At 35.5% G+C, this 13,754-nt stretch overlaps 1 protein-coding gene across 1 annotated transcript in view; it reads left to right on the forward strand.

The window, feature by feature from the left end:
• Positions 1-279: 279 nt before the first annotated feature.
• The window catches only part of LOC143226518 (sodium/potassium/calcium exchanger 4-like), a 94,358-nt gene continuing 80,883 nt past the window's right edge, over positions 280-13,754 (forward strand). The window contains exon 1 of the mRNA XM_076457554.1: positions 280-551. Coding sequence (XP_076313669.1) covers positions 452-551 — 100 coding nt within the window. The 5' untranslated portion in view covers positions 280-451. The remainder of the gene's footprint in view (positions 552-13,754) is intronic.

Consider the following 13,754-nt stretch of genomic DNA (forward strand, 5'->3'; position numbering starts at 1 on the left):
CAAACAGAAATATTCAAGTACCAAATTGAAATATTCATGGTGTTATTCTAATCTGTAGATTAAAATAAATACTTGTAGATTTTTTAAAGAAATAAAAGGAACATTTTACTTAATTTATAAGTTTTAAATTCGCACTTATTATGTTTTACTAATGATGCTGCGATCACAGTAAATTTACTTAATCAATCACCTTTAACAACCACATCCGAGAACGAGAGTATCACTGAAGGTTTAGTATGTTTTGCTTGTGTTATACGAAACAGTCTGCGTCAACACGCGTGGGATACACGTGAGGTAGTTATAGCTTGCCGCTCGTGCATCTTTCTTCCTTTTGATGAAGTTCGTAGACACGAACCTTTAAATGAGGAATACTTTCCTTTCCGTTATTAACTTACTTTATGTAAAGTTTTGTGAAGAAAATTTATACTAGCAGGCTGCTAAAGACCCAAAAATGGTTCGACAAACTACCACAACCAGCTTTTCCAGAGTTGCCAGAAAAGCCGTCATCTTGGTTGTCTCAACTTTAATATCTTTGTGGCTCTTCAACCAAGGTAGTTATGCTTAAACCTGTTTCTAGGCTACTTTTACAGGATAAGTCTAGGCTTGAAGTAGCAACAAATAAGTAAATGTATGTATATATATATGTATGTGTGTGTGTGTATCAGTGTGTAACCAAGAGATAAAATTATTGTTTAAAAAGTACAGGTATTCATATTTGAAGGGCATCATAGTGTATAGAGAGGCAAGTTTTCTGAAAACTAAGTTGAAATTGAACAAAAAATCCATAAAAATAACAAACAACAAAAGAAACCGAACACTGACTTTTAAGGATGAATGGATACTCTACTTGGAATTCATACAAAGAACTGGTATTTATATGCCGAATTGCATCCCTGATTCGATGGTTTCTTTCCAAAATCTGTAAAAGTTTAAAATATGGGCTTAAGCTCCAGAATTTTGTTTTTTATTTAACCAACTTTGCAGCTTACGTATTTGTTTGTTGTTGTTGTTGTTTTGTTTTTCAGGGTAAAACATTTTGTGTAAAAATTAATACTTATTTTATAATTCCTAAATTATTTAAATTCCAGATTTTTTTTTTACTGAATTACCAACTTCGCCAACAAACAACATATCGTATTTGTATTGAATCTTCAGCCATCTGGTGTTAGTGTATCCGTACTATCATAACAGTGCACCAAGTCTGCATTTACAGTTTGTTGATATAAGTGTTGCCTTCGCAAGTTTTATTATATATATCCGTTCTATGATAACAGTTTCTGGCATTGACAGGATTTGTTTATAGAAGTTTAAAAAAATAACGAAAATACATTGCCTTTCACAATTTGTTTGTAATTAATCTCGCGCCCGCGTCGCGCTAAACATGCTCGCCCTCCCAGCTGTGGGGGCGTTATAATGTGACGGTTAATCCCACTATTCGTTAATTAAAGAGTAGCCCAAGAGTTGGCGGTGGGTGGTGATGACTAGCTGCCTTCCCTCTTGTCTTACACTGCTAAATTAGGGACGGCTAGCACAGATAGCCCTCGAGTAGCTTTGTGCGAAATTCCAAAACAAACAAACAAACAAACTTGTAATTAATCACAAAGCTACACGATGGGCTATCTGTGCTCTGCCCACCACTGGAGGTTTATCAAGCATTAGATTTCCATTTTTTTTAGTTAAATTTTTTAAACATTTTCGTAAATCTTCAGTTCTTATATTCATTCAAAGTTAAAGTTTTGAAGGTGATTAGCGAAAGACAAAGACATAATTTATTTCGAAATAAAGCTACATATTTCACCGTTTAACGATACGTTATACAATTGGCATAGTAGCTATCAGACAACTCAAAAATCCATGTTTAAATAGATAATTTTGTACTCTTCGACTTATATATGGTTTAATACCGTGTCTAATAAATACAATTCTGACTCTACTCATTTAGTCTTTAGAAGAATGACTTAGTGAAAACGCAGATAGTTATTTTCTATTTAGTTTAGATTTTGTTTAAAATCTATATGAAAGCTCATCGGTGGATCAGCAAAAAGTGGTGAGGACTTGTAACACTGAAGATCGTGTTTCGATACTCGCAATTTGCATAACACAGAATGTCCACTGTGTAACTTTGTGATTAATTAGGAACAAAGACCTTTGTGATTCTCTCTCCTTCCATATGTATCCGTGTGCTTTCGCGCGTGTCCCCAAGTTTGTAGTAAAAAAAAGTCATAGTTATCTGGACTAGATTCAACAATCCTTCAAATATGTTTTTTATTATTTTAGGGATTGTTTGTTTTTATTAATTATAACTCAAATGTATACTGTAAGACGAAAAATAAACTGTCTTGCTTTAAAAACAACGCAGATAGCCTAACAGATGAATAACGTTAATAGGAAGTAAAATCAAGATGTTGAATGAAGTTTATCGCTAAAGAAGCTCATTACGTCGACTCTTCACCAGACGGCGCCAAAAATATCACTAATACAAACCAAATTAATCTTGTAGTGGTAACGTGACAGGTGCAAATTAGGTATACTATTAAGATAAACAATACTGTTGTAAAAATATGTTGTTGTTTTTGAATTTCGCGTAAAGCTACTCGAGAGCTATCTGCGCTAGGCGTCCCTAATTTAACAGTGTAAGAGTAGAGGAAAGACAGCTATTTATCACCACCCACCGCTAACTCTTCGGCTTCTCTTTTACCAACGAATAGTGGGATTGACCGTCACATTATAACGCCCCCACGGTCGGGAGGGCGAGCCTGTTTGGTGCGACTGGGATTCGAACCCGGACGCTCGGATTACGAGTCGAACGCCTTAACACGCTTGGCCATGCCGGGCCTTGTAGAAATATACTACGGCGTTTTTGTACTGTTTATGTGAATTGCGTTTTAGATATGAAGTGGACTTCATAATCTGGTGTTAAAGTATGGACTCCTGGACAGTGATTTATGACAGACAAAGAATAGATCTGAAAAGTTTTCTCACAGGGAAAAGTGGTAGCTGTTGTAAACAGCAAAGTAAAATATCAAAATAAATGTATTGACAGATATTAATCTAGTTGGAAATGACTGGATACGTAAAATGAAACTTTCTGATCAAAGGTAAAAACTTTGAGTTTTAATACCAAAAAATGATTGTTTGTTGTTGTTTTTCAAACAATGCCTCTCAACAACGTTTTGGAAATTTCGTAATCTACAAAATGGTACAAATATTAAATCAAACTAAACAATTGTTTAATAAACAAAACCAAATACCGTTTAGTAAGTTTATTTAAAGCTTCGTGCAGTTTGCTAAATTTTCTTCATTGCGAGAAGAAACAAACATTGGAATTTAAATATCTTAATATAAATATAATTATGAGAATCCGGGGATTATCTTGTATAAATCCAGGAAGTTGGGAAGTCCAATTAGTATACGAATTTTGGGATTTCATTCACAATAAAGGACAGACCTGAAATATTTGTGCACATGTTTGATGCTTACTAGTCGCACAGCAGTTTGCGGACTTACAACATTAGAAAACGAGTTTCGATACCAGATAGCCCATTGTGTAGTTTTATGCTTAACTTTAAAGAAACAAACAGATACTTCATTTAAATTATAAATAATTGGGAAAAAACCTTATGAGTCCAGAGTTAGTTTTATCGTGACTTTGTTACGAAATTCATATTAATATATCGAAAACCGGTTTTTAGCTTTGTAAATCCACACACACATTTCGCTGTGAAAATGGAGGTTAATTTTAAAATGATAACAATTATTTTCTCAAGCAATCAGAAACGTTCATAAGGATCATCTTAGATATAAATGGTCTTTCTGCCAGTGTTCGAAACGTTATACAATAAAAATATTTTTGAGAGTGATAAAAGCAGTCAAAAAATATCCTTTTATTATTATTTATGACTGTGACTTGACTTAAATGAAAATATACACATAAGAAATATAACAGTTTATTCAGAATGTAATTAAGTGATAGTTTGTTTGTTTTTGAATTTCGCACAAAGCTACTCGAGGGCTATCTGCGCTAGCCGTCCCTAATTTAGCAGTGTAAGATTAGAGGGAAGGCAGCTAGTCATCACCACCCACCGTCAATTATTGGGCTATTCTTTTACCAACGAATAGTGGGACTGACCGTAACATTATAACGCCTCCACGGCTGAAAGGGCGAGCATGTTTGGCTCGACGGGGATGCGAACCCGCGACCCTCAGATTACGAGTCGCACGCCTTAAGTGATGGGAAAGAACAATGAGAAATAAATGGATTACAAATGTTTGTGTTGGCTATTAATACTACTTTTTATTTTTCTTGCAGGAAAAATTTGGAGTGGTAAATAACACATTTGTGAAATTGTATGACTGTTAATAATCGAATCATGACTTCATTTACATTCATCCAATCACGATCAGACAATCAATCTTGCAATATCTTAGCGCCGTCCGTGATAGCTTTTATAAATCATTCTTGCAACTATTGGTTACTGATTGTTCAAGATATTCAATATTTTTATAACGTTTCTATTGATCTTAGGCTGACATTTAAACCACACAAAAAGATTAACGACCCAAGTATATCTAAAATTCGTTTTGATGTTGTTTGATTTTTTATCGCCGTTTCAGCAGAACTCATTTTAAATGCAGAACGGTGCTTGGTACGATTGCAACATTCTGTTACTTTAGAGAGAGAGACCCAAGACTAGCGATTCTCTCTTAGAAAATATCTACTTTTATATATTTTTAAGAACAACTAAAATTAGAAACAGAAACAGCAAAAGAGAAACAAGAAATGTTTTATCACTAATACTACTTTACTGATATTTCACGAGCGATCATGCACGTGCTGCCACAAAATGGCTACTCCTATTGATCATCTGCTGCTGTCTATAGATAACCTGATCGATCGTCATTTCACTGTCGGTATTACTTAGGTATAAGTGACAGCTTTAACATTGTTTATTTCTGACATCCAACCAACTAAATAGCTGCAACGCTATATGATTCCTTCCATTACTACAGATCACGTAAGAAAATATAAGAAGTGTGTTTGACACGGTGCGCTTGTAAACGAGGGTTATAAGGACCATAGCCTTGACAATCCCTTGTTCATTGTGTTACCTATGGCTGTTTATAACATTTATACGTGTTTATAACACTTTGTAAAAGCTCACAAACTAGTAATTAACCCTATTAATTTATAGTTTGTTTTTGAAATTAAGCACGAAGCTAAACAATGGGCTATCAGTGCTCTGCTCACCAACGGTACTGAAATCCGGTTTCTAGCGGTGTGAGTCTGCAGACATACGACTGTGCCACTGGGGGATTTACGTTATGGAGACACACCAATTAGAAGTGGGAACTTAATTATAGTTCGACAAATTATGTAGAGGAAATGTTCGAAAAGTTAACAAAACACAAACCGAAATGTATATTTTAATATTTGAGAGTACTTTTGTTTTTAGCACTACGTAAACTAAATTTAGATATAAATAAACAAACGCTCTTAAATTCAAATAAAATAATGAGCTCTTACTGCTAGTTAACTTTATGAATTAACAAAATATCATAATCACTTCAGAGGGCGCTATAATATTTAAGTAGTGTAAGAAAGATCATAAATCTATTTGACTTTTAATTTCGCGCAAGGCTACACAAGGGTTATATCCGCTAGCCGTCCGTAATTTAGCAGTGTAAGACTAAATGGAAGGTAGCTAGTCATCACCACCTGCGATTAATGGGCGTAAAAGTCACATTATAACGCCCCCATGGATGGAAGGGTGAGTATGTTTGGGGTAACGGGGATTCAAACCCGAGATCCTCAGAGTGCGAGTTGAATTCCCTAACCACCCCGCCAATGCCGACCCTGGTAACTCTGAGTAGTTTCAAATGAAGGATAGATAAATAAATGATTCGTTTGTTTTAGAACAAAGCCACATTGGACTATCTGTTGTGTCCACTGCGGGGAATTGATCCCCAGTATTTTAGTCCTACAGGGAGGCACAAATAAAATAAATATCAATTTGGTAAAATTTTAAAGCTTGAAAATGAATATAAATGTTCTAAGGAAAGAAAAAAAAAACAATATGATGATTTCTGTGCAGTGAAGTGTCTGTGAAACGTAAACTTTCGTCTGTTTTCCTCAGTTGTGTGAGAAACAAAGATTTCAATTTCATTTCAACGATTTTGAATAAATATGTTTAGCTATAACGTTAAACATTCTGTTGATTATTTTGGGCAATTTTAATCACTGCTTGTTTTCAAATATTATATGCTTTGATGGAATAAATCCAACATTTACAAAGGCAACCGTCTAAACTTTATCTTATAACAAAGATTTTAATCAAAATAGGGTATTTGACGTCATAAAAGCTTCTACTATTCTATACTTCAACCTCTACGTCCATTCTTAAATCAACTGTTATGGTCAAAGTTCATAGCTTTTATTTCTAAGATCGAGCTTAAACCTTAATATGACAATCTTTGATCACGAATCTTATTATTTCAACAGCCTAATTAACATAAATTAACCGAACATAAAATACACAACTAGTATGAAGAAGTGATCTGAGTTAGTCCTGCTAGAAGAAAATACAAGTAAAAAATAAGGTTTAGCAGTTTGCGATAGAATTCTTGTCATAGAATATTTGATAAACTGTTTTCATAATTCTACATTTTCAATGTAGTTCAATAGTTATTAATATATCATATTACTACAAGTCATATTCCACCAGTTAATAATGATACAAATAGTGTTTCATCTAAGATTTTGGATATTGCGATCCAACCTATCTGATTCGTGTGTTGTTCCTACTCTATTCTAAGGTACATTTATTTCCATTAGGGTAAATAGGAATGGTCCGCAGAAACAGGAGATGCAATGGATAATATGATACAAAGTATGGGACGATCCTTCCCTCAGTTTGACTGTGTTAGTCTCAAAGAAAGCGACAGTAAACGAAAAAATATACATGTTACAATATTTAATCAGGTTAACAGAGTGAAAGAGAAACAGAATGTAAGCATGTATTTGTATTGCATATGTTTAATTGAAGAGAGAGAGAATGTGTTAATATTTTAAACTCTCTTTAATCATTTCCTTGTGCGACCCCATTACCAAAATAAAGTTGGAAGTGAAATTTAAAGTCAAACTTTCAGAAATAAAGTGATGCAAAAAATAATCGACGTCATAAAAGAAACTGTCAAGCTAGAATCAACACTAACAAGGAATCTTCTGTTTATCTAAGTATCGAAATCTTTATCTTGCTCTGAATCTGAAAATGCCTGTAAAACCTCAGTTTAATTCTGTCTTGGAAAGAACGTGGCCTCATATTCAAAATAAAACAGCGTAAACAAAACCAGGCTGCTCACTATTCGCATCACCACTCACGTGACTCAGGACCAATCTCACTTCACTACAGAGATTGTGAATATTGAGCTATTACTCGTTTCACATATGGAAAAACACAACTTTCTGTTTTGGGGCATCACGAATGAAACTACAGCTTTCATTAAAGGAAATAAAATGTACGTGGTGACCAAAAAAGTGATCCTAGCCCTAAGCCCAACTATGGTAAGGAGAATTTAAGTTTTTTACTAATTAGACCGTCTTTGTTACTCGAAACAGAAATGTCGTAAAATTTCCTATTACTCAAAATCTTGCCCTTGAAGAATAGCTTTCCCTACCACTCTCACCATCCAGCCTTTCATACGTATACATCAAAACCATTGTACAGTTTATTTTTCTGTGTTACTTAACAATCAGCCCCACAGAAAAGCTTTCTTTACACAATCATTTTTATTCCATAAAGCAGTTTATTGGTTGACGCAAAATCTTTCCCCTGTAAAACATCATTCTCTGCTTTGCTTAACTCCTACACCCTGTGTATTGCCCATTCCTGTACTCTCAAGATCAAACTTCCTATACAGCTACGGTCGTTAAACATTTCAACATCTAACCCCTGTATAGCAGCTTACCTTACATGATTCAACATCCAACTTTGTAGTCTGTGCTTCAATACATGACTGAACATCTACCGCTTAATAAATAGTCAATCAATTCATTATCTATTTCAAGCAGAATAATTTTAACTATGAAACTCAACATCAAATCTCTGTTAAGTAGCTACGAGTCTAAACATTTATTTACTCTTGTGGAGCATCTCTCACTAAGCCTTTTATCACCTGATTCCTTTGGAAAAACTACACCACACCTCATTTTACCTCAGTAGAACAGCTTTCAACAAGCGAGTCCAGAACTAGTCCCTTTGCAGTATATTTCACTGTGAGATTCAATACCTAACTGTAGAGCATCCTACACTGCAGAACGTAAAATATAACCCCCACACTGCGTGACTTGACCTCAAACTATTGTATCAAATATTTCACTGCACACTTTAACTTCTAAATCGGCCCGGCATGGCCAAGCGCGTTGAGGGTCACGGGTTCGCATCTCCGTCGCGCCAAACATGCTCGCCCTTTCAGCCGTGGGGGGCGTTATTATGTGACGGTCAATCCCATTATTCGTTGGTAAAAGAGTAGCCCAAGAGTTGGCGGTGGTTGGTGATGACTAGCTGCCTTCCCTCTAGTATTACACTGCTAAATTAGGGACGGCTAGCACAGATAGCCCTCGAGTAGCTTTGTGCGAAATTCCAAAGCAAACAATACGTATAATGCAGATAATTAATAATAATATATGTGAAAAAAACGTCATGTTCTTTGAGAAGTATAACAGATAAATTAACATGTAGACACGGAACTTTTCTCTGCGTTAAAATTCTTTTATTTAAGAACCTTCAGCCTTCTTACCGAAGCCTTCACCGGAAAGCAGTATAAGAAGGCCAAACGTTTGGAAATAAAGGTATTTTACTGTAGAAAAAATTCTGTATGTAATTCTACGTTAAAAACTTTCTGATGACAAGAGAGACTGTTCATTGTGGTTTGTTTTGTTTTGAATTTCACGTAAAGTTACATGAGGACTATCTGCCTTAGCTGTCCCTAATTTAGCACTATAAGACTAGATGGAAGGCAGCTAGTCATCACCACCCACCGCCAACTCTTGGGCTACTATTTTACCAACGAATAGTGGAATTGACCGTCACTTTATAACTTCCCCACGGCTGAAAGGGTGAGCATGTTTGGTGTGACGGGATTCGAACCTTCAACCCTCGTATTACTAGTAGAGTGCCCAACCACCTGGCCATGCCGGATTCTGTTCATTGTGACATATGGAATACGTGTTGTATTTCTATTAGGACACTGATTTGTCTAACCTTTCCTGCTGTCTGTTTCGGCAAAGAATTTCTGTTGTAACAGATAAAGTATTACAACTGTATAGAGAAACAAAAACAATATTTTTTTATATTTCCAACAACACATTGTAAAGCTAAAAACTTAATTGCATCAAAACCAGACAAGTAACATGCTTTATATCTTTGATAACTGGGGTCCATGTAGTTGTTGGTTGTTGTTTTGATTAATACCTTGTCTTGAGTTCGGATTGCAATAGCCTCTGTAATTTTCTCCGTTTGATGTTTTACTCTCTATGAAAAGCTATAGCTGAAGTGTGTATAGCACAGTTCTTAATATCTCATTAGTGTTCGTTTGACATCGGGCGTCGTGTTTCCTCGACATTTCGTTCATTATAGTCACACCAAATGCTATAAGCCACGTTCTTTGTGAGAAGGCTGGTAAAGTAGAGATTCTTCCATCGTAGGACTGTTACATAGTGCAGGGGGACTTAAGAACACTGTGGTAATGTTAAGGTTATTCATTATCCTACAAATTTTCGTCTAGAGTTGGTATACAAGGAATAAATATTGTTTTTACTCCCTTTCATTGTGATTGTCAGATTGTGGTTCATTAGTAGTTGAGACAGATAAACTATATAAAATAAGTTGAATTGTTTTAACTGGATAACAGTTACTCTCGAAAATCCTCTCAAGGCAAAACGAGTGCGTACTTGCAGCTCTGAATGTTAGTATGTTAATAATTCCAGCTTTGGCAGCTATTGTAAACTTTTCTAAACTTGTGGTTTTTGGTTTGGTTTGTTGTGAATTTTGCGCAAAGCTTTACGAGGGCTATCTGTGCTAGCAGTCCCTTATTTAGCAGTGTGAGACTACAGGGAATGCAGGTAGTCATCACCATCCACTGCCAATTCTTGGGCTTTTTATTCTTTTATCAACGAATAATGGGATTGACCGTAACATTATAACTCCCCTTCAGCTGAAAGGACGAGCATGTATGGTGTGACGGGGATTCGAATTCGCGACCTGTCGTCTCTATTCTCTAACTTTTCAGTCTCGCTGGTTAATTTGGGTCTGTTTTCCCGCATGGCAAGGTGGTTATAGCGCCCGACTCGTATTTTGAGTGTCGAAGGTTCGAATCCCTGTCACACCAGACATACTCGCCCTTTCAGCCTTGTGTGGGGTGTTATAATGTTATGGTCAATTCCACTATTCGTTGGTAAAAAGAGTAGCCCAAGAGGTAACGGTGGGTGGTGATGACTAGCTGCCTCTCACTACTAAATTAGGAACGGCCAACGAAGGTAGCCCTCGAATAGCTTTGCGCGAAATTCAAAACAAACCAAAGCGAAACCTCTTCATAAAATGAAAGTATCGTCAACATACCTTTTTCATATATAAGGTTAATGTTGTTAAAATAATGCGTTCAAACTGGTGCATGAATATTTCTGTATCTTAGTCCTATCAAACGTATTGTAAAACTGGCCATTCTATTGCCAGTACTTTGCGTGGAGAGAGATGTTCAGGAAGATACTTGAGATGCTGGTGGACATTCTTGTTAGAAGTGAGAAGTTATTACTTAATCGTTCCTGTATCATTTCCATGGAATCTTTACCATATATCTTGGTGAAAAGTGAAACTACGTCATGGAATCTTTACCATATATCTTGGTGAAAAGTGAAACTACGTCATGGAATCTTTATCATGTATCTTGGTGAAAAGTGAAACTACGTCGAGGCTAGCCATAATATCGTCTTCAGATATTATTTGGTCAAAAACATGCTTAACGAATTCTCGTGAGTCTCTAATTGGATAAGCCGGATCTATTGTTAGAGGTTTTAGCATACTACAAATTAATTTGGTTGATTTGTAAGTTGGCAAATCTACGTCAGATACAATAAATCACATGAGTTCTTTAGGTTCAGGTATTTTTGGCAAACCACGAAGCTGTGGGGAGACTGTATCATGTACAGTATTATACTTACATCCTGTTGTACAGTATTATACTTACATCCTGTTTATTTGTTATGTTTTTATTTATTTATTTTTATACGTTAAGTTAGATCCAAAGATAGTTTTTAATAAATTGCATCCGTTTATACTTCTGTCGTTTGGTACTTTTCGCGTCTGTTTAAGACAAATGTACCGTTTCCCTTGTCGGAAGGTAAAGTAACAGTGTCTCTATTTTAAATTACTGATAATTTGGTGGCTCACTTTAGTCGTCAGTTTGCTTCAAGGCTTAATCGTACATGATTTTAGAACTTTTCGAACTTGGTGGCACAACCCATTAGCTCTTGTGATATTCAATGTATTAGCGACTTCTTAAGAGGGAGTAATAATGTTAGTGGGATAAGCGCGAAACCGAGTTCATAAGATAGTACCTTTACATCATTAAGATGTTCGTGGCTCAAGGTTACGAACGTATGCTTATTTATTTCCCTGTCACACTTAAATAACAATAACAGAACCTGAAATTCACTAATTTGTCTGTGTTTGATTTTGTGGTGTTCTCTGCCAGCATTGATTCTAATATTATAAGAATTAGTAGAATCAGTGCTCACAGAGAATATCGTGTATCCATTACACAACTCCTACATAAAGGCGTAAATTTCCTACGTAACATAGTGGTTTCTACTGTATAATAAATAATAAGTGCACCAAAAAATATAACATATATTCTAAAAGATGAAATAAATATCATGTTTTGTATTTGAAATTGCTGTGTTTCAGATTTGGGGACATTTATGAGTTACTAGAGTAAATATCCGTTAAATTGACAGGAACCACCGGAAACCAAAACTATTCTATATAAAACTGGCAATACACATGAGAAATAAATAAAAGAAATATAAAATCTTCCTTTTTCAGGAACATTCTACATATAACTGAGCAAACATGCTACATATTGGTCCCTTTGGATAAAAAAATTACAACATACAGTGACTATATGATTACATACACACCTGTTATTGTTCCGAGAAAAATTCATCTTCTTTATTACAGACAATTGATATCTTCAGTCTGTTTTAACAAAGACTTTTTGTAATAATTTCCCAGCATAGATTTACCATAACTTTTTATTTATATTTCACAAGCGTTCATAGTGTGCGAATTCACTTTCGTGTCTTCTATAACGGGAGTCTTCTGGGATTTCGAATTCGAATCCAACCTAGCTCGACGTCATAATGATGTGGTGTCACACACGTACATAACGTCTGATCTGGTCCTTGGAACTCTTCACCCCTTGACAAGCTTTTACAATAGCAGGAAAAATGCTGAATTGTACGAGATATTTATGTCTCGGCTATCGATTAAAGTCAACTAAAATGGGAACAGGGAGTCAAAAGCCTGACTTTGAATTTTCGCGCAAAGCTACTCGAGGGCCATCCGCGCTAGCCGTCCCTAATTTAGTAGTGTAAGATCAGTGTCATCACCACTCACCGCCAACTCTTGGGCTACTCTCTTACTAACGAATAGTGGAATTGAGCGTCACATTATAACGAGTTTCGATAACGATGGTGGGCAGAACAAAAATAGCCCATTGTATAGCTTTGTGCTTAATTACAAAGAAACAAACCTACATAGCGTTGTTAATTCACAGACGTACCACTGCACCAGCGAGGAACGAATTAGAGAGAACATTGCTTGAGAGTAAAATTAAGATGTTTGTTAAAGTTATAAGTATTGGAGATAACTATTTAATAATTGTCTCCTCAGGATGTTAGTGAAGTAAAGACTTCAATACCAAATACCAAAACTGGCCACAGTGAATTGGTCTGCATTAGGAAATTTGGATATTTCTTGAGCTAATTAAAAGGAGTCTTTAAATAGTATATTCATCTTCATTTAGTGAGCTTTGTGCGGGTAAAAGATAATTGGCGACTTTATGAACCGAGAGTAGACAAAGCATATTTTATTTGTTTAAAGTTACACAAACTACTATCTGTGCTCTGCCCACAACAGACATCGAAACTTGGTTCTAACGTTGTAAGTCTATGAACGTACTGGTGTGCCATTGTGGGGTATGACGCAATAGATCTTGGAGTTAAACATTATTGCGTATTTTCGGTAAATCCGGAACGGAAACTTATGGGAAACAATTTTGATTAAGTCTCGAAAATCGAAGAACTTTTAAATGACAATATTATCAAATTCCTTAATAGTGGTGATGATAAAACACTAGGGTAAAAATCTGCAATGGACCTTAATCTACTGTAAGAAATGTAAACTCATATCTTGACACCACTTTTGCAGAACTTTACTAAACAGGCCTACCTAAAATATACACAAATAATTTACACTTATTATATCTTCCCTCTCCTCCCTTTGGTACATACTGTGTTTACTGGCATGGATACACAGTAAGAATCTCTAACCCAGAACCACACTGTATAGTTAAAAACTTTAACTTTGATGTGAAGAAGTTTCCAGTGCAACTGACGAAACGTCACACAACTCTAAATGACGTCATTTCATGTTCAACTTTATAATATTCAATGTCTGAAATGCCTAGTTGAGCTGAAA

Source organism: Tachypleus tridentatus, chromosome 9 (assembly GCF_004210375.1).
Source record: "Tachypleus tridentatus isolate NWPU-2018 chromosome 9, ASM421037v1, whole genome shotgun sequence".
Lineage (NCBI taxonomy): Eukaryota > Metazoa > Arthropoda > Merostomata > Xiphosura > Limulidae > Tachypleus > Tachypleus tridentatus.